General features: G+C 40.5%; 1 protein-coding gene and 1 non-coding gene across 5 annotated transcripts in view; both read left to right on the top strand.

The window, feature by feature from the left end:
• Positions 1 to 20,675, top strand: part of KIF16B (kinesin family member 16B) — a 291,470-nt gene that overhangs the window by 235,297 nt on the left and 35,498 nt on the right. For 3 of the 4 annotated variants that reach the window (XM_061208593.1, XM_061208590.1, XM_061208592.1), the window contains one exon: positions 17,293 to 17,376. The exons of the other annotated variant lie outside the window; for it this stretch is intronic. In XM_061208593.1, coding sequence (XP_061064576.1) covers positions 17,293 to 17,376 — 84 coding nt within the window. The remainder of the gene's footprint in view (positions 1 to 17,292; positions 17,377 to 20,675) is intronic. 4 annotated transcript variants of the gene reach the window in all.
• On the top strand, positions 12,522 to 12,628 carry LOC133104585 (U6 spliceosomal RNA). The gene has a single exon (XR_009703645.1). It is a non-coding gene; the product is annotated as a U6 spliceosomal RNA (small nuclear RNA).

Genomic DNA, 20,675 nt, shown 5'->3' with positions numbered 1-20,675 from the left:
GCTTGTTTCTCGAACATGCAAAATAAAGTTGATCACTTGGATTTTTAGACTCCACAGGCAGCAAAGAAGGGCAAGACAGATTTCATTGGAAATCAGTGTGCCTCAAAATTACCAATTTCTTTTTTTTAATGGCTTTTGTTTCAGTCCTTTTCTCTTTAGAATATGTTTTCTTTACTGAATTGCAGAATAAGCTTGTCATTATTTCTCTTAGGCCAAAGAAATGTGCTATTTTAATTCTCACTTGTTTCCTATGTTTCCTGTTTTACTCAGCATAATCAAATTTCATAATTACACAAAGTAAGCCCATAGGGCTGTTGTTCAGTTTTCTTCCAGTGTTCTCTAGGCCTATCATGTCTCTTACAAATATCCAATATATTTGACCTCAGTCATCATTTTTAACTTTAATGTACAGTTTTACCATAAGAGCTCAATTGTCTGCATCATTTCCCACTCCTGCTGTAAGGATAATGGTTATAGCAGGAAGTGGTATAGTTTTACGGGTCTTCTCATGAATACTGCATTCCTGTTTGTTTCTGCCCTTTTTCTATTCTACAACCTTTGAAAAGTAACATTTCATTATTATATTGGGCTCTATTTTCCCTGTACATGTTTCCCTTACTTCAAATAAGAATGCTGTGAAGATTTTATGGGAAGAAAGGTACACTCCTCAAAAGCAATGTAGCCAAGTTAATAGGTAAAATATCTCCATGGTATCTACAGTGCTACTTGTTACTCAGCATAGAGAGATTTTAATCATCAGTACCTGAGATATAGAATTTCAGAGCTGGAAACAAATATCTCAATTCAACTCCTTCATTTTTAACAGATGATGAAACTAAGAACTAGAGATATTATACAACCAGCTCTTTGCTGAGCTGAGACTTGAAATCTGATTGCCCCAAATCCCAGGTTATTAAAAGAAAAAGCGATATGGTGTTAATTTAACTGTTCCATTAAATACATTAAAAAAAATCACTTTTTATTGTTTCTATAAAAATGATGCATGCTCATTTATAAAAGTTTCACATAATATAAGAAGCAACAGATTACTCAAAATCATTCTCTAAATATAATTAAATTACCATTTAATGAACATTATTTTAAGTACTTAAATGAATAGGCACAGATAACAGGATGGATATGTAGATTGATACAAAGAAATTAAAATGAGACAAAAAAGAATAGGAAGAAAGAATGAAATAACTTTATAACATTGGGTTCAAACTAGATATGCTATTTTTAATTATAAACATTAAATTTAATTTTACTTGAATTTAACAGAGGTGAAAGAAAATCAAGTAAAACTGAAGAAATTGATGAAATTCAAATTATTCTCCACCACAACCTCTAAAATATATGTGACTTTAAGAACAAAGATTATAAAAAACATTAAAACAGTAGTTGCTAGTTTTCATGTGGTGTGTTTCCATTTTATAAATTATCAGTGTTGTTTCACTCTTATAAATGATCACTTGAGATGGGCAGGTTCAAGATGGCAGAGTAGAAGGACATGCACTCACTGCCGCTTGTGAGAGCACCAGAATCACAGCTAACTGCTGAACAATCATCGACAGGAAGACATTGGAACTCACCAAAAAAGATACCCCACATCCAAAGACAAAGGAGAAGCTGCAATGAGATGGTAGGAGGGGCTAAATCCCGATGAAATCAAATTCCATAACTGCTGTGTGGGTGACTCACAAACTGGAAACAATTATACCACAGAAGTCCACCCACTGGAGTGAAGGTTCTGAGCCCCAAATCAGGCTTCCCAACCTGGGGGGGGGGTCTGGCAACAGGAGGAGGAATTCCCAGAGAATCAGACTTTGAAGGCTAGCGGGATTTGCAGAGGTGGGGGTGGCTGTGGCTCACTGCGGGGACAAGGACACTGGCAGCAGAAATTCTGGGAAGTACTCCTTGGCGTGAGCCCTCCCAGAGTCCGCAATTAGCCCCACCAAAGAGCCTGTACCCTCCAGTGCTGAGTCGCCTCATGTCAAACAACCAACAGGGAGGGAACTCAGCCCCACCCATCAGCAGAGAAGCAGATTAAAGTTTTACTGAGCTCTGCCCACCACCAGTCCCTCCCAGCAGGAAGCTTGCACAAGCCTCTTAGATAGCCTCATCCACCAGAGGGCAGACAGCAGAAGCAAGAAGAACTACAATCCTGCAGCCTGTGGAACAAAAACCACATTCACAGAAAGACAAGATGAAAAGGCAGAGAGCTATATACCAGATGAAGGAACAAGATAAAACCCCAGAAAAACAACTAAATGAAGTGGAGATAGGCAACCTTCCAGAAAAAGAATTCAGAATAATGATAGTGAAGAAGACCTAGGAAAAAGAATGGAGGCAAAGATGGAGAAGATGCAAGAAATGTTTAACAAAGACCTAGAAGAATTAAAGAACAAACAAACAGAGATGAACAATACAATAACTGAAATGAAAACTACACTAGAAGGAATCAATAGCAGAATAACTGAGGCAGAAGAACGGATAAGTGACCTGGAAGACAGAATGGTGGAATTCACTGGTGTGGAACAGAATAAAGAAAAAAGAGTGAAAAGAAATGAAGACAGCCTAAGAGACCTCTGGGACAACATTAAACGCAACAACATTCGCATTATAGGGGTCCCAGAAGAGGAAGAGAGAGAGAGAGGACCCAAGAAAATATTTGAAGAGATTATAGTCGAAAACTTCCCTAACATGGGAAAGGAAATAGCCACCCAAGTCCAGGACGTGCAGAGCTTCCCAGGCAGGATAAACCCAAGGAGAAACACACTGAGACACATAGTAATCAAACTGACAAAAATTAAAGACAAAGAAAAATTATTAAAAGCAACAAGGGAAAAATGACAAATAACATACAAAGGAACTCCCATAAGGTTAAAAGCTGATTTCTCAGCAGAAATGCTACAAGCCAGAAGGGAGTGGCACAATATACTTAAAGTGATGAAAGGGAAGAACCTACAACCAAGATTACTCTACCTGGCACGGATCTCATTCAGATTCGATGGAGAAATCAAAAGCTTTACAGATAGCAAAAGCTAAGAGAATTCAGCACCACCAAACCAGCTCTACAACAAATGCTAAAGGAACTTCTCTAAGTGGGAAACACAGGAGAAGAAAAGGACCTACAAAAACAAACCCAAAACAATTGAGAAAATGGTAATAGGAACATACATATTGAAAATCACCTTAAATATGAATGGATTAAACGCTCCAACCAAAAGACACAGGCTTGCTGAATAGATACAAAAACAAGACCCATATATATGCTGTCTACAGGAGACCCACTTCAGACCTAGGGAAACATACAGACTGAGAGTGAGGGGATGGAAAAAGATATTCCATGCAAATGGAAATCAAAAGAAACCTGGAGTAGCAATACTCATATCAGATAAAATAGACTTTAAAATAAAGAATGTTACAAGAGACAAGGAAGAGCACTACATAATGATCAAGGGATCACTCCAAGAAGATATAACAATTATAAATATATATGTACCCAACATAGGAGCACCTCAGTACATAAGGCAACTGCTAATAAATATAAAACAGGAAATCAACAGTAACACAATAATAGTGGGGGACTTTAACACCTCACTTACACCAATGGACAGATCATCCAGACAGAAAATTAATAAGGAAACACAAGCTTTAAATGACACAATAGACCAGATAGATTTAATTGATATTTATAGGACATTTCATCCAAAAACAGCAGATTACACTTTCTTCTCAAATGCACACGGAACATTCTCCAGGATAGATCACATCTTGGGTCACAAATCAAGCCTAGGTAAATTTAACAAAATTGAAATCATATCAAGCATCTTTTCTGACCACAACGCTATGAGATTAGAAATCAATTACAGGGGGAAAAACACGTAAAAAACACAAACACATGGAGGCTAAACAATACATTACTAAATAACCAAGAGATCACCAAAGAAATCAAAGAGGAAATCAGGAAATACCTAGAGACAAATGACAGTGAAACACGACGATCCAAAACCTATAGGATGCAGCAAAAGCAGTTCTAAGAAGGAAGTTTATAGCAAGATAATCCTACCTCAAGAAAGAAAAATCTCAAATAAACAATCTAACCTTGCACCTAGAGGAAATAGAGAAAGAAGAACAAACAAACCCAAAGGTAGTAGAAGGAAAGAAATTATAAAGATCAGAACAGAAATAAATGAAATAGAAAACAGTAGCAAAGATCAATAAAACTAAAAGCTGGTTCTTTGAGAAGATCAACAAATATGGTAAACCTTTAGCCAGAGTCATCAAGAAAAAGAGGGAGAGGACTCAAATCAACAAAATTAGAAATGAAAAAAAGTTACAACAGACACCGCAGAAATACAAAGCATCCTAAGAGACTACTACAGGCAACTCTATGCCAATAAAAGGGACAACCTGGAAGAAATGGACAAATTCTTACAAAGGTATAACCTTCCAAGACTGAACCAGGAAGAAATAGAAAATATGAACAGACCACTCACAAGTAGTGAAATTGAAACTGTGATTAAAAATCTTCCAACAAACAGAAGTCCAGAACCAGATGGCTTCACAGGTGCATTCTATCAAACATGTAGAGAAGAGCTAACACCCATCCTTCTCAAACTCTTCCAAAATATTGCAGAGGAAGGAACACTCCCAAACTCATTCTATGAGGCCACCATCACCCTGATAACAAAACCAGAGAAAGATACTACAAAAAAAGGAATTACAGACCAATATCACTGATGAATATAGATGCAAAAATCCTCAACAAAATACTAGCAAACAGAATCCAACAATACATTAAAAGGATCATACACCATGATCAAGTGGGATTTATCCCAGAGATGCAAGGATTCTTCAATATACGCAAATCAATCAATGTGATACACCATATTAACAAATTGAAGAATAAAAACCATATGATCATTTTAATAGATGCAGAAAAAGCTTTTGACAAAATTCAACACCCATTTATGATAAAAACTCTCCAGAAAGTGGGCACAGAGGGAACCTACCTCAACATAATAAAGGCCATATATGACAAACCTACAGCAAACATCATTTTCAATGGTGAAAAACTGAAAGCATTTCCTCTAAGATCAGGAACAAGACAAGGATGTCCACTCTCGCCACTCTTATTCAACATAGTTTTGGAAGTCCTAGCCACGGCAATTAGAGAAGAAAAAGAAATGAAAGGAATACAAATTGGAAAGGAAGAAGTAAACCTGTCACTGTTTGCAGTTGACATGATACTATACATAGAGAATCCTAAAGATGCCACCAGAAAACTACTAGAGCTAATCAATGAATTTGGTAAAGTTGCAGGATACAAAATTAATGCACAGAAATCTCTTGCATTCCTATACACTAACAATGAAAGCTCAGAAAGAGAAATTAAGGAAACAGTCCCATTCACCACTGCAACAAAAAGAATAAAATACCTAGGAATAAACCTACCTAAGGAGGTAAAAGACCTGTACTCAGAAAACTATAAGACACTGATGCAAGAAATCAAAGATGACACAAACAGATGGAGAGATATACCATGTTCTTGAATTGAAAGAATCAATATTGTGAAAATAACTGTACTACTCAAAATAATCTACAGATTCAGTGCAATCCCTATCAGATTACCAATGGCATTTTTTACAGAACTAGAACAAAAAATTTTTAAATATGTATGGAGACCCAAAAGAAAGACCCCGAATAGCCAAAGCAATCTTGAGGGAAATAAACGGAGCTGGAGGAATCAGACTCCCTGACTTCAGACTCTACTGCAAAGCTACAGTAATCAAGACAGTGTGGTACTGACACAAAAACAGAAATATACATCAGTGGAACAGGAGAGAAAGCCCAGAGATAAACCCACACACCTGTGGTCAACTAATCTATGACAAAGGAGGCAAGGATATACAATGGAGAAAAGACAGTCTTTTCAATAAATGGTGCTGGGAAAACTGGAGAGCTACATGTAAAAGAATGAAATTAGAACACTCCCTAACACCATACACAAAAATAAACGCAAAATGTATTAAAGATCTAAATGTAAGACCAGACACCATGAAACTCTTAGAGGAAAACATAGGAAGAACACTCTTTGACGTAAGTCACAGCAGGATCTTTTTTGACTCACTTCCTAGAGTATTGGAAATCAAAACAAAACAAAACAAAACAAACAGATGGGACTTAATGAAACTTAAAAGCTTTTGTGCAGCAAAGGAAACTATAAACAAGACGAAAAGGCAACCCTCAGAATGGGAGAAAATATTTGCAAACAAATCAACGGACAAAGGATTAATCTCCAAAATATATAAACAGCTCATGAAGCTCAATATTAAAAAAACGAACGCCTCAATCCAAAAATGGGTAGAAGACTTAAATAGACATTTCTCCACAGAATACATACAGATGGCCAAGAAGCATATGAAAAGCTGCTCAGCATCACTAATCATTAGCGAAAAGCAAATCAAAACTACAATGAGGTATCACCTCACACCAGTTAGAATGGGCATCATCAGAAAATCCACAAACAACAAATGCTGGAAAGGGTGTGGAGAAAAGGGTACCTTCTTGCACTGTTGGTGGGAATGTAAATTGATACAGCCACTATGGAGAACAGTATGCAGGTTCCTTAGAAAACTAAAAATAGAATTAGCTTATGCCCCAGCAGCCCCACTACTGGGCATATACCCAGAGAAAGCCATAATTCAAAAAGACACATGCACCCCAATGTTCATTGCAGCACTATTTACAATAGCCAGGTCATGGAAGCAACCTAAATGCCCATTGACAGACGAATGATTAAAGAAGACGTGGTACATATATACAATGTAATATTACTCAGCCATAAAGAGGAACCAAATTGGGTCATTTTTAGAGACATGGATGGACCTAGAGACTCATAGAGAGTGAAGTAAGTCAGAAAGAGAAAAACAAATATCGTATATTAACACATATATGTGGAATCTAGAAAAATGGTGCAGATGAACCGGTTTGCAAGGCAGAAATAGAAACACAGATGTAGAGAACAAACGTATTAACCAAACGGTTAAAGTCGGGGGTGGAGTGGTGGTGGGATGAATCTGGAGATTGGGATTGACATATATACACTAGATTGACATATATACACTAATATGTATAAAATAGATAACTAACAAGAACCTGTATAAAAAAATAAAATTAAATTTAAAAAATGATCAATGGACTCATAACAAAGATAAGATTATCACATTTTATTTACTCCCACCTACCCAATTTTAAAAATTATATTTTATAAAGTCAAGATATATCACATTGTTTAATACATAAATTATGCATAATTCTGTCCTAGTTGTGGGTTTAAGTAGAGGTGGTATTTACAGTGGTTTCTTCGTTCCTGAGATCCTTGTATTGTGCTGTCTCTTGGTTGGATATTTTTGGTCATCCAGTACGTTTTTGAAAGGTTCACCTTGATGTGTTTTACCTGAGTTCTTATGTGCTTGAGAACGTCTGCCTGTGGACTGCACACTTTAAAGACATTTCTGTGTTACTTGTAAACCTCTTGGGTCATGGTTTCTTTCCCTTAGCATTTTTCATTTTGCCTTGTTATTTTCTCTGCTCTATATGCCACAGGCTAACCTGTGTTTTTATTGTCTTCATGCTACTTTTGTTTCTTCTACTGGGACTTTCTACTACTGTTTTAGTTTCTCTCATCTCTTTCTTGAGTTCTTCTTGCTCATTTTTTTTTTTTTTCCTTCGAGCAGGTAGACAGTGGGGAAGGAGGGGGCAGGGGTGCAGGGTGTGGAGGCACTGGATTTTCTTTTTTCAATCAGCTTTTTTCATTTTAGAATAGTCTCAGACTGTTTTTTGCCTTTTAGCATGCATTGTAATTTTTGTTGAAAGCTGGACGTGGTGTGTCATGTGAATGGAGCTGAGGTAGATAGGCCTTTAGTGTGCAGTTTTATATTTATCTGGCTACAATTGCCCTGGCTGTGGTGTCAGAGGCCAAAGTGTCCTCAAGTGCCCTTCTTTGTGTTTCTGCTATTGTCTTTGGGTTTTCCCAGAAGCTTCTTAAATAGAGCCTGAGGCTCGCACTTCCTTTAAGTGCAATCCCCTGTTGTCTTGCAGGAGCCCTGTTGGCGCGGTGGTGGAATGTGTGTGTTGGAGGGTCTGTAGGCCTGTGATTAGGTCTCAGTCTCTTAGTGAAACCTGCAGGGGGCATTCTACTCCCCCCCCCCGAACAGTTGGGCGTTGGTAAAACCCAAAGTGGTTAGATTTTGGGAAAACAGTTTCCCTTGAGGGCAGAGCACTCTGGGTGTATTTCAGAAGTTTACCACCCCACCATCCCCGCCCCCAACACCTTCTGCAGAACCAAAGGGATTTTTCTTCACAGTGAGAATCTGGTGGGACTTCTGGAGGTAAACGGCACAAAAGTTATGGAAATCACAGCTCCTTTGGGGTTTTTTTTTAACGCTCATACTAGGCTACACTGAGCCTCCAGCAATTCGTCAATTGCAGTTTAAAGTGTTCTACCAAAACTGGCTCCAGTTGTGAGCTTCTGCACCAGCTAAGCTGTGCTTCTCTGTTTCTGCCTGTCTGTCTCTCCGGATGGGGGACAGTAGTTTGCCCTGTGACCTTAATTCGCTGATGGATCCGGGAAGAGCTCTTGATTTTCCGTTTTTTCAGTTTTTTTTTCTAGTGAGGACAGACATCACAACTTCTAAGCTCCTTACGTATCAGATCAGAAACCAGAAATCCTATTTGAATAGTTTTAGTTTTACAGAAAAAAAATGTGACTGTAATAGAGTTTTCATATACCCCATACCCACTTTCCCTGTTAACAGTTCACATGAGTATAGGGCATTTGTCACCACTAGTGAACCAACACTGATACATTATTATTATTATTATTAAATAAAGTCTGTACTTTTGAGACTTCCTTAATTTTTACCTAATGTCCTTTTTCTGTTCCAGTATCCCATCCAGGATACCACATTACATTCAGTCATTATGTTTCCTTAGGCTCCCTTTGGCTGTGACAGTTTCTCAGACTTTCCTTATATTTAATGACCTTGATATTGTGAGGAATGATGGTCAGGTATTTTAGAGAATGTTCCCAATTGGGATATGCCTGTTTTTCTCATGATTAGACATTTGGGTTTTGGGGAGAAAAACCACGGAGGTAAAGTGTCATTATCATCACATCACATGAAGGACACACACACACCATCAGTGTGACTTATCACTGTTGAGATCGACCTTGATCTCCTGGCTGAGGTTTCTCCCCTGTGCGGTTCCTTGGTTCCCCCCTTTCTCTACTGTCCTCTTGGGAAGGAAGGCACTGCACACAGCACACATTCTGCAGAGCCCGCGTTTTAGGGGTGGAGAGAGATGCCCCCACTTCCTGGAGGGTGAAGTGTCTACATTAGTTACTTGGAATTCTTCTGAATGGGTGGCTTGTTTCTTCTTCCCCATTTATTTATTTACTTGTTTATTTCATCATATTTTGGGTTTTAAGCCAATACATTTTTTAAAATTTTGTTTTTCACGTTTTTCCAACTTAGGCCGTATGTAGCAGCTCTTTGTGTCGGCACCTGTGTCCCTGTGACACACTCCCGTCATTGTGCTTTTGGTTTTAAATACATCTTCCATCTCTTTTTTTTTTTTTTTTTAATAAATAAAAAATTTTTTATTTATTTTATTTATTTATTTTTGGCTGGGTTGGGTCTTCGTTGCGGTGCGCGGGCTTCTCATTGCGGTGGCTTCTCTTGTTGCGGCGCACAGGCCATAGGCGCACGGGCTTCAGTAGTTGTGGCTCGCGGGCTCTAAAGCGCAGGCTCAGTAGTTGTGGCGCACGGGCTTAGTTGCTCCGCGGCATGTGGGATCTTCCCGGACCAGGGCTCGAACCTGTGTCCCCTGCGTTGGCAGGCGGATTCTTAACCACTGCACTACCAGGGAAGCCCCAACGTGCTTTTGGTTTTGAGCACTTCCTTGATCTCTGGCACTACAAGATGCTTCGGGCTCATCTTATGTGGTCCGCATCCCAGTCCTGGAATCAGCCATTTCTCCATGAGCTGGCTCACTTTTCTGCCCTTTTCCCCACACTGTAGTCTCTTCTTTCAACCTGTGTATCGCTTCCTGCTTTTGGTTCTTTGTTATGGGTGTTTGTGGTTCCTTAAGACTGTGGATAATTTCTTGCCTGAGTTCTTCTTGTCTTCGGTCAGTCCTTCTTGTGCATCTTCTTTATCTGCCTTTTGCTTCTCTCTTATTCAGTATCTCCTCACCTACCCTTTTTATTCATAGTTCAGTTTCAGTTCCTTCTAATTATTTCTCATCTTTAAGTGAAATGGACTAATTTTAAGGGAAAACACCAGTGAATCATGGGGACAAGGAAGGGACAGACCCTGGGGAGGGGGAGGCAGCAAGCTACCACACGCCTAAACCTTTGCCTGGAATTTTTCTGAATTTTCTTCTACCAGTTTTTCCCTTCGTATCGAGGCACATCTTATTTTCTGGTGTTCGTGGGGGCAGTGGGGTCACTGTCTGTGGCAGTAAAGCCAGGTGCCTGCCTCTGGCCTGTTTTCTCTCCCAGCACCTTGAGCAGCTCTGGGTTCTCCCCGCACAGGCCGCTACTGCCCTCCTCTTTGCTGCGGGTTCCCCCCACCTTCTCCTTGTCCCCAGCTTTAGTCTTTAACATCAGCGTCATGCAATACCTGGGGGTTTGGATGCCGACCTTGGTGGATAGCTTGTGGCCTGTGGCCTGGAGAGGAGGACGGGGAGGCTGGGCTCCCTGGGGCTGCTGGCCTGTGTGTGGGCTGCAGTGGTTTCCTACTTTGGCGTCAGGGTCTTTACTTTTTTTTTTTTAATTTTTATTGGAATATAGTTGATTTACAATGTTGTGTTAGTTTCAGGGATTGACGGGGAACTCTGCTTTTCATCTCTTGTCGTTTTTGGTGCTTTTGAAGGTGTGAAGGGATGCAAATAAAGGCTTTACTCCACCGTCTTTAACCAGAGCTGTTCCATCAAGTGTTATGGTTTGTAGAAAGATTATTTCCGTGGCAATCACATTTTTTTAACATGAGACTTTATCCATGAAAGTTATAAGGGGGAAATGATGGGTTTTGCTCTTTATGAAAATGAAATCTTTTTACTTTTTCATGGAATGGTGAACTTGAGACTTTATGATGTCACTTCTTGCCAAAATGACCTGTATATTCAATACAATCCCGATAAAAATCCCAACATAACTTTTCTGGTAGAAACTAGCAAGCTGATTCTGACAAAAAATGAAATCTTATAAAAAGAAAGAAAATTATTTTTTCCTCATTACTGAATCCCAAGTATCTTGATCATTTTTATATAAATCAGAAATATTTATCTGAGTTCCTTTAGAATTGAGTAGTTGTGAGGAATATAGAACTTCAGGAACTTTAATTTTTAGAAATGTAGGACACTGTATTTCCTTTGTCAGAGGTTACAAAGGAAATCAAAGAGGAATCTCTCCTCCACCCACGGATGCCATTTACTGTTCCTGACAGCATTTCTCATGGAAATCAGATCTCGACCATCTGCTAGATTCAAAAATGAAGCGATAAAAATGAAAAAAATTTAACTATAAAGAACTTGAGAAGAAATGTAAATGTACAAATTATATCATTGATTTTATTTTCAATTTGCTGTTTAACATAAGAAGCCAAACAAACAAACAAATAAACAATAGGTGTCAGTGTATGTAGGACATGAGAGGAAAAGTCAGGGGCAATCACCCCCTCTCTGAGCCTCTCTTGTATTCTTAATTTGTTGGAAATATTACTTTTCAGACAGCAGCGCTTTCTGCAAAATAGAAGAGATCTTTTCCTTTTTTTGGCTCTCCAGGCACATTATTTGTCCTGACCAGTGGCTCTTTCTATCTTGGTAAATTGTACATTTTTAAAAACATGTGGACAGTTTAAATAATTCACAATCCAGAAATGAAACCCACAGAGGATTGCTTTTGCTGTTCTGTTTCAAAATAAATGAGGTGGTCACTTTGTACCTGGGGAGAGAAAAAGTTCAGGCCTCTCTTCTACCCCAGACTTCTAAACCCTTCTAAGGATTTATATAATAGTAAAGATATAAAGGATTATAAGGATTTTATAGTAAGAATGAAGCAGCAGTTCCTGCCCTCTTTTCTCTAATCCAAGTAAAGACTATGATGGTCTTTTTTTTTTTTTCTTTTCAAAAGACGGGCTGTTGTTGAGAGTAGCAACCTAATCCCTTCTGTGTCAACAACTATTGGCCCCTAAATGGCTTCCGTGCCACCTGTACTGTTACTGTTTCCCCAACTCCTTGGCTATTTTAGTGTTGCATTTTTAAAATATGAGATATTTCTAGTTCTGTTTTATTTTTGAGTGCTTGAAGAAAAATATTCTTTTGAAAGAATATTGGTTTAGATGTTGCCAATCAACAATCCCTCAACTGAGAATATTTACCCTTGGCAGGTAAAACCAGCTGGGAATGTATCTTCGGCCTAGTGGTCATTTAAAAATGTCAGAAGTTTTGTGCTCGCTTCGTCAGCACATATACTAAAATTAGAACGATACAGAGAAGATTAGCATGGCCCCTGTGCAAGGATGACACGCAAATTCGTGAAGCATTCCATATTTTTAAAATGGGCAGAAGACCTAAATAGACATTTCTCCAAAGAAGATATACAGATTGCCAACAAACACATGAAAGGATGCTCAACTAATCATTAGAGAAATTCAAATCAAAACACAATGAGGTATCACCTCACACCAGTCAGAATGACCATCATCAAAAAATCTACAAACAATAAATGCTGGAGAGGGTGTGGAGAAAAGGGAACCCTCTTGCACTGTTGGTGGTAATGTAAATTGATACAGCCACTATGGAGAACAGTATGGAGGTTCCTTAAAAAACTAAAAATAGAACTACCATACAACCCAGCAATCCCACTACTGGGCATATACCCTGAGAAAACCATAATTCAAAAAGAGTCATGTACCACAATGTTCATTGCAGCTCTATTTACAATAGCCAGGACATGGAAGCAACCTAAGTGTCCATCGACAGATGAATGGATAAAGAAGATGTGGCACATATATACAATGGAATATTACTCAGCCATAAAAAGAAACGAAATTGAGTTATTTGTAGTGAGGTGGATGGACTTAGAGACTGTCATACAGAGTGAAGTAAGTCAGAAAGAGAAAAATAAATACCGTATGCTAACACATATATATTGAATCTAAAAAAAAAAGGTTCTGAAGAACCTAGGGGCAAGACAGGAATAAAGATGCAGATGTAGAGAATGGACTTGAGGACACGGGAGGGGGAAGGGTAAGCTGGGACGAAGTGAGAGAGTGGCATGGACATATATACACTACCAAATGTAAAATAGATAGCTAGTAGGAAGCAGCTGCATAGCACAGGGAGATCAGCTTGGTGCTTTGTGACCACCTAGAGGGGTGGGATAGGGAGGGTGGGAGGGAGACACAAGAGGGAAGGGATATGGGGATATATGTATATGTATAGCTGATTCACTTTGTTATACAGCAGAAACTAACACACCATTTTAAAGCAATTATACTCCAATAAAGATGTTAAAAAAGAAATGTCAGAAGTTTTATAAGGGGTTTGACCTTATGGAATGGCTGACATTCAACCATTTTTAACTTCAAAACTGGCAATTTCATCTCATTCAACCTAAGAGCTTACAGATAGAGAAGCCTAAACAGCACTGTCAAGATTCTCTAAAAAGGAGAAATGGAGGTAGTTTCCATTCTGTCAGAGGGAAGAGGTTGGAAAGCTGTTTCTGATGTAAATATAATTATTTTAATGGAGGCAATACTTTTTTTGGATACCTTGCCTCACGCCCTTACCTTTCTACTTCAGTTTGTTCACGTCCCAGCCCCATCAAAAGGACATGGACCCCGTTGTGTGCATTTATCATGAATCACGTGGGAACTTCTGCCCCCGTTCCTTCTCTCCCTCCCTCCAACACTTCACCTCCATCCTTATGTTTTATTTTGTGAGGAGTCCGTTGACAGGAGCTAATAATCCCAGGACAGACTTCCCGGGACCCTGCCTCCAGACCATCCCGTTCCTGTTATCCCCACTGTGGTCACTGACCCCTGTCACTTTCCTGTTCCCTAGTTGGTGCAGGTCCTCAGTGAGGTTTGTTGACAGCTCTTGGTGGGCCTGTTGACTACTGCTAGCAGCTGTCCATCATTTTTCTGGTTAATACACACTGGGAGGGGTTACTGTCTTTTATTTGGGTCCTAGGTTCTCAAGGACTTCAGAAGTGTCTTGCATACTCTGCGGACACACTTTACGGCCTTGTTATGAAAACCTAGAGTCAGTCCTGGTTCCTCGTCTTGACTCAGCCACCCCATGACTTGGAACCATTCTAAGTCACTGACCTCTGACCCTGTGTTTCTTTATCTCTGAAGTTAAATTGTTGAATATTATAGTCCTATGATTATATGCCTCAGTGCCATTTAAGGTTGCCCTTTTCTTCCTAAAATCTGTATTATAGATAATTTATACACAGTTATTTCACAGGGTGGATCGTCATAGCACAAGATACTAGCCTCCATCCCAGGATGGAGTACATACTACCATTGACTACGAGGAAGTTTAAATGCTTGCTTCCCACCTAGTTCAGCTGCCAGAGGCCCTTTCAGTGCACCAGTTCTGAGCGAGCATGCAAGTACGACTGTAAATTTCCTCCGACAGAAACCACATCACCTCATCAGCCACACAAGAAAATGACAAAACAACCAACTGTGAAAGCATGCTTGCCAAGCTTTCAGCATCACTGCATTTGGTGGGGGAACACATTTGTACAAGATGAAATCGAGGCTGGACGAAGCCCAAAAGACACGTTCTGGGTACCTGTCTTCTCTAACCTGCAACATATGGGACGTGTGTTTGTGCCAGTGAAGTCAGGGTTCCAGAAAACCCTTTGCTCCTTGAAGCCACATGACCATTCCAGGGATGGGGAGAGGGAGCCAGGCATGTGGCATGCTGCTTTCGTAGTAATTACCAGATCTCTAGTAAATAACAAGAGTAGCTAAGGCCCGTTCGGCATTGCTTCACTAAATCTTCACAGATAACCGGTAACGTTTACTACCATCGCCTGTGTATTTTTTTCAGCAGAGAATACTCAGGCTCAGAGAAACAAAGTAGTTAGCTAGTTAGTGGTCAAGATTCAAACTAGGTCGGTCTTACTTCAGTACCCATGGTCTTTCACTTTACCTTGAACTGATTTTAAAGTTGCCTGTAAGCAACCAAATTGGAACATTGGTGAGAGAAGGAGAAAGAGGTCCCACACCCCACCCACTCCAAGGTTTGGGGTAGAAAGAGCACTTGAGTTTGAAAGGAGCAAACCTCTGACTTCCACTAACTTTGAAAAAGGGCTCTAAAGTCATCAAAGACACCTCGAAGAGAGGGAAAAGGAAGAATAACTCTTAATAAGAAAAAGGCATATACCAATAAAAAATGGCCAAAAGAGTTGATCTGACAGTTCCCCAAAATGAGTAACCAAATGGTCAATTAGCATGTGAAAAGATGCTCAACATCATGGCTCATTAGAAAAATGCAAATCTGAACCACAGTAGAAATCACGGCATACCCACCAGCATTGCCAAGATGAAAAAGCCCACAGCACCAGGTGTTGGTGAGGATCTGAAGCCACTGGGTCTCTCAGTCACTGCTGGTGGGAGTGTTGGTAGTAAAACTGCTTTGGGAAACCATTTGATAACTTCAGGTGCAGCTGAACACTTGCATTCCATATGACCTAGCATTTTCACCCCTCAGACTCTGACCAGCAGGAATCCCTACATATGTTTATAGGAAACGTATGGAAAACCTACAGGAAAATGTTCATAACAGCACAATGCCTAAGGGCCAGAAACTGGAAACTAGCCAAAAGCCCAATAACCAGAGACTGAACAGACCAGTGGTGGAATGTTCACATGGTGGGATACTGTTCAGCCACAGGAATGAGCAAACTGTTGCTGCACATGGCAACATGAGTGGACCTCGCACGCAAGAGGTAGACCGATGACGGTGGACACAAAAGGGTTCGTGCCGTATGATGAAGCTCAAAAATGGGAAGAACTAAACCATCCTGTTAGAAGTCAGGCTAGCACCAGCCTTTTATAAGGCAGGAGGGGAGTGCCAGGGGTTCCTGGGTGGCTGGGGGTGTTCTCTTTTGATCTGGGAGGTGGTTACAGTGTGTTGAGATGTTGAAAATTCACCAATTGTTCACTTAGGATATGTGCATTTTTCTGTATGCATATTCTCCTTTAGTACTAAGTTTTCAAAGTCCTATACATACAGATGTTAGTTCTTAATTTTTGATTCCCACTGTGGCAATATAAATTTAAATCAGCCAAGGTTTGCATATGTATAAAATAGGAATTTTGTGGCACATTGTGACCTATATTGTGGGAGAAATGTTCTTTTTTTTTTCTCTTGATAATGCTTTGTTGGCCTCTCAGTGTGTCTGAACCTGACAGGGAGAGGAAGGAAGGAAATAGTGAATTTCATCAACACCAGCGATTATTGCCCCTCAGCGTTCATTCAACCAATGCCACACGAGCTGGTCAGGTTTCCGCCAGATTATAGAGCTCTTTCTTGCCTTGGAGTCTATAAGAAAACTTACCTTTTTGTTATGATTTTTATACTTGCAAGAAAAGAAGCATAAGGAAAATACCTGTGAAATTCCAAGACCTGGCTACAACAAATTCTAAACCTTTATTCTCTAGGAAACAAGGTGAAAAGATTGAAAGAGACGCCCTCTTTTCACATGGGCCATCTGCATTTGCAGTAGTAGCTGAGAAAAGGCAATATGGAAAGCTTACAGAACTCTTTTACAAAATGTTCAGGTAGTATGCTTGTTGAGTTTTCAAATTCTCATGTCAACACAAATATAATTGAATACTAGTGTTAGAAGGGGACTAAAAGAAGAACAAACTTGTGTTTTAAAAAAATAAAACATGTGAAACACCACCTGGCAAAGAGTCTACTATGTCGTCTGGGACAAAACATTGAGACTCAAGTCTGTCCTTCCTTTGAGGCCCCATCATCCTGCCTCTCGGGTGACCCTTGTGGAGCCTCGCCTGGTCTGTTCAAGGTCACACGGTTGGTGGCTAAGCAAGGCAGGCCCTACCATCTTTAAACTTCCAACCTCTTTCTCTCCCCCCCCCCCCGCCATGATAGAGATTCCAAATAATGGATTAATAATAGCCCAAAGATCACAGGTGTGATATTAATGCATCTCTTATAAAATATGTATTTCAGCTCGCGACTCTTGAATTCCCTCCAAAGAAACTATTTGGAAACAAGGATGAACGTGTGATTGCTGAGAGGCGAAGTCAGTTAGAGGTAACAGAATTAAGCTTTTCTTTCTCTGTGTGCAGGAAATTTGCCATCTGATTGACCAGTGAGAATTCTTCCTTTTAAACACTTAACTCTTGTTCACGGATGGAGAGATGCTGCTTCATTAACACAGGAGGTGGCAGCAGCAGATTGTAAAGTAATGAGATCAGTTTATTTAAAATATAAGTCCTTCCCCCCCAACAGAGCGTTTCCCTGGGTTTTGAGGAGATACATTTATTCCAAGGGTTAGGAAGCAGGTTGTGGGTGAGAACTGAATATTCACGTAGACAGATGGTACGCAATGCAGGCTGGGGGTACAAAGCTTGCTGCCAAAAACTTGAATTAATTAACTGAAGATTTGTAGTATTGCATCGTTGTTACTTTTTCAAGGTGGCTGGAAGCAAAAAGACACATACCTATTTTAGTCATGGTTAGGTTTTGTTGGACTTATTTTAACTTCATCTTCTGAGCCAGCTCCGTGGAGAGCTTTGGTTCAACACAACTGTTGTTTTTCTGACTGCCTCCCTGCTGGCATGTACTGTTGACTGCTCCGTAGAGCTTGTATTGCTTTGCAGGCTAGAGCTGCTTATTTGGTTGGCATCTGATGCTACCGAGGCAGAGTGCGCTGAGGCATGGTCTCAGGTGGCCCTCGGGCATGGGCTACCCTCTTGCCGCTGTGAGCCACTGAGGCAGGCAGGATAAAATTACAAATAGCTCACTCCAGTCAGCAAGCTTCCTGGGGGCCTCGCAGAGTGCCCTCTGCTACTCTTTTAAGAGGAAGAAAAATAAGACCTATTGCAAATGAAATCAAATAAGAGGAGGCCTGAGACAGCCCTTTCTGAATTGTGGAAGTCTCCATAAAACGGCCGTATTTTTCTCATTCCTGGAGACAGCCAGTTTGAAATGGCTGCCCATGGAGTCCAGTGAATACCAGTGAACCAAGCCTTAGGGAAACATCCAGAGGCTGGAGGTTGCAGTGAGAGCAAAAGCGGGGGAGTGGGGACCATGGAGAAATTGAAGACTAGGAGATTGTGGTCCACGAGGGGCATTTTAGAGACTTGAGGTCCTCAGTATAGAAGTGCTCTGAGGAAAGAAGAGCTTCAGGGTGTGGCCATGCTTACAGGCCTGTGAGTTAAACTATAGAATTACACCTTTGAAAAGGTGTTGGAACTATTACGACTGAGGTTTGGATGGGTCGTTGCAGGGCTCTAAAAATCAGCCTATGAGGTGGTGTGACCCTGATACCCAACTGAAGAGTTTACATTCAAGGGAAAGGTTATCGTGGTGAGCCTGCTTGACCAAGTTCTCTTAAAGGTTTAATTGTATCATACAAACAATTTAAAACTCACAGTAGAACTAGTGATGGTTTTCTTTCCCAAACCCTTACCTGCGTCAGTTATCGAGACTTGTCTTTAATGGAAACGTGCAGAACGACAGTGTATAAAAACAAGTTTGTAAACTAACAGGAAATAGCTGTTGTCATCCCTGCTTACTCAGGGCTCTAATTAAATGCACATGATGCCAGCCGTGCCCCACAGATTGGGCGTTTGTGTGCTGTGAGTTTGTGAGCCCTGCTCTTGGGGACTCTTGTCTTTCCACTCCAGCTTCCAGAGTCAGAGCAAAGCTCAGGGCACCTTTTCATTCTTGGTACTTTCAGGTGGAACCCATGTTTGTTTTTTCAGGATCTCCTGCTTAATCACTTAGCCCTACCGAGCCATCAGCTGTTGACAAACAGAGTTTTATGTCAACATCTCTGTGGATACTAGCATCCCTCCCATTGCCCGTGACTGTGGTTTACCTGTGGCATTAACCCATAAGGAATGGATTCCCCGCACCTTGTGGAAATATAGGGGCTTACATTTTAAATTAAGTGTATTTCATCTAATGTTGACTATTAAATCTCAGAATATTATGTTCTTGTCAAGGGGAGAGTGTAATTCAGCTTCACTTTACTGGAAAGGTAACCTGAGATTCTTGAGTTGATTTCCTGCAACTATTATGATTTTTATTTTCAATCTAACACCAAGAGTCACTGATTTAGTGCATTTTCATGTGAAAATTAACATTTATTGTCCCTGAACTTCCTATTTGATTTCATTCAATATCCATTTATTTAATTCCTGATATATGCTGGGGACAGTGCTAGGTGTTATCTAGAATATCAAGGTGAATGAGACACCTCTTGCCCTCAAAGAGCATATGTTTACATTGCTGTATGAAACTCTACCTGGAGGTATAGTTAAATACATAGGCATGTACAGAAAGGTGGATTTCAGTAGGACACATTTGTACTGGCACACACCAATACGCATAGTGTTTGCGCAAAAGGAATTATCTGCTGATTTTTAAAATCCAGAAACACAGCTTTACAAACCTCCTCACGCCGATTGAGCTGCATAGAGCAGTGTTCTAAGGAAGCATCCAGTTGTGTTTCGATCTTCCTTGCTATTAAAATAGCGGCAAGATTTGGACCTTGTGTTTGAGTTTATCAACGAAAAGTGTCAAATGTTTTCACATGAAAGACATAGACACCTACTTTCTAACTTATATAAGGTTAAATCCTATTTATAAAAATGTGAAAATAATTATTGTAAAAATGACGGGTAACAACAGAAATTTCTGCCCGTCACGAGATGTTCTACAGATTAGTTTTATCGCCGCGGAGAGAGGAGTATTAGTGGTGTGTGTGGTGGTAGCCGTGTGGGGTTGGGGGGTGTAGCACCAGGAAAAGGCAGCAGTGAGTCAGGACGTGGTGATGCTCCGTGGCGAAGTGTACATTTGGCCTCCAGAACTCACTCTTATTGATAAACGTGTATAGGCTCCACCCACAAAGAGTTATCAGGACCACTCTAGCTTCTAACCTGGAGCCAGGTTTTCCAGAATCTGGCCTGTTACTGCTTTGTATCTCATGCCCAAATGCTGCCAAGCACTTTTGCTCAACAAGAGCCAGAGTCTCTGGAGGTTTCTAACGTGGGCGGAACCCCCTGTTGCCGCCATCCCGGCCCCGCTGGAACCGTTCAGTGTAAATGTGCACATCGTGGGCAGAGCCTGCTGTCGGGCAGCCAGAGGGTTCTGATAGCGGCTCTCCCCGCGTGTGACATGCTGCTCAGCTCCTCCAAGCCCTTCTTGTAACGCGGACGACAGCCCAGCAGAAAAGGCTGTGGAGGTAACAGGAAACGATCCCATCAGTCTCTGTCTGAGGAGTTACGTGGAGCGGAAGGGTGCTTGTTCCTGTACTTGAAGCCAGATACCATTACCATCAGGTTGAACCTGTCGTTGTCATAGGTCAAAAATGGTGGAATATT

The sequence above is a fragment of the Eubalaena glacialis genome, chromosome 13, assembly GCF_028564815.1.
Source record: "Eubalaena glacialis isolate mEubGla1 chromosome 13, mEubGla1.1.hap2.+ XY, whole genome shotgun sequence".
Lineage (NCBI taxonomy): Eukaryota > Metazoa > Chordata > Mammalia > Artiodactyla > Balaenidae > Eubalaena > Eubalaena glacialis.
This window is presented reverse-complemented; position numbering and strand designations above follow the sequence as displayed.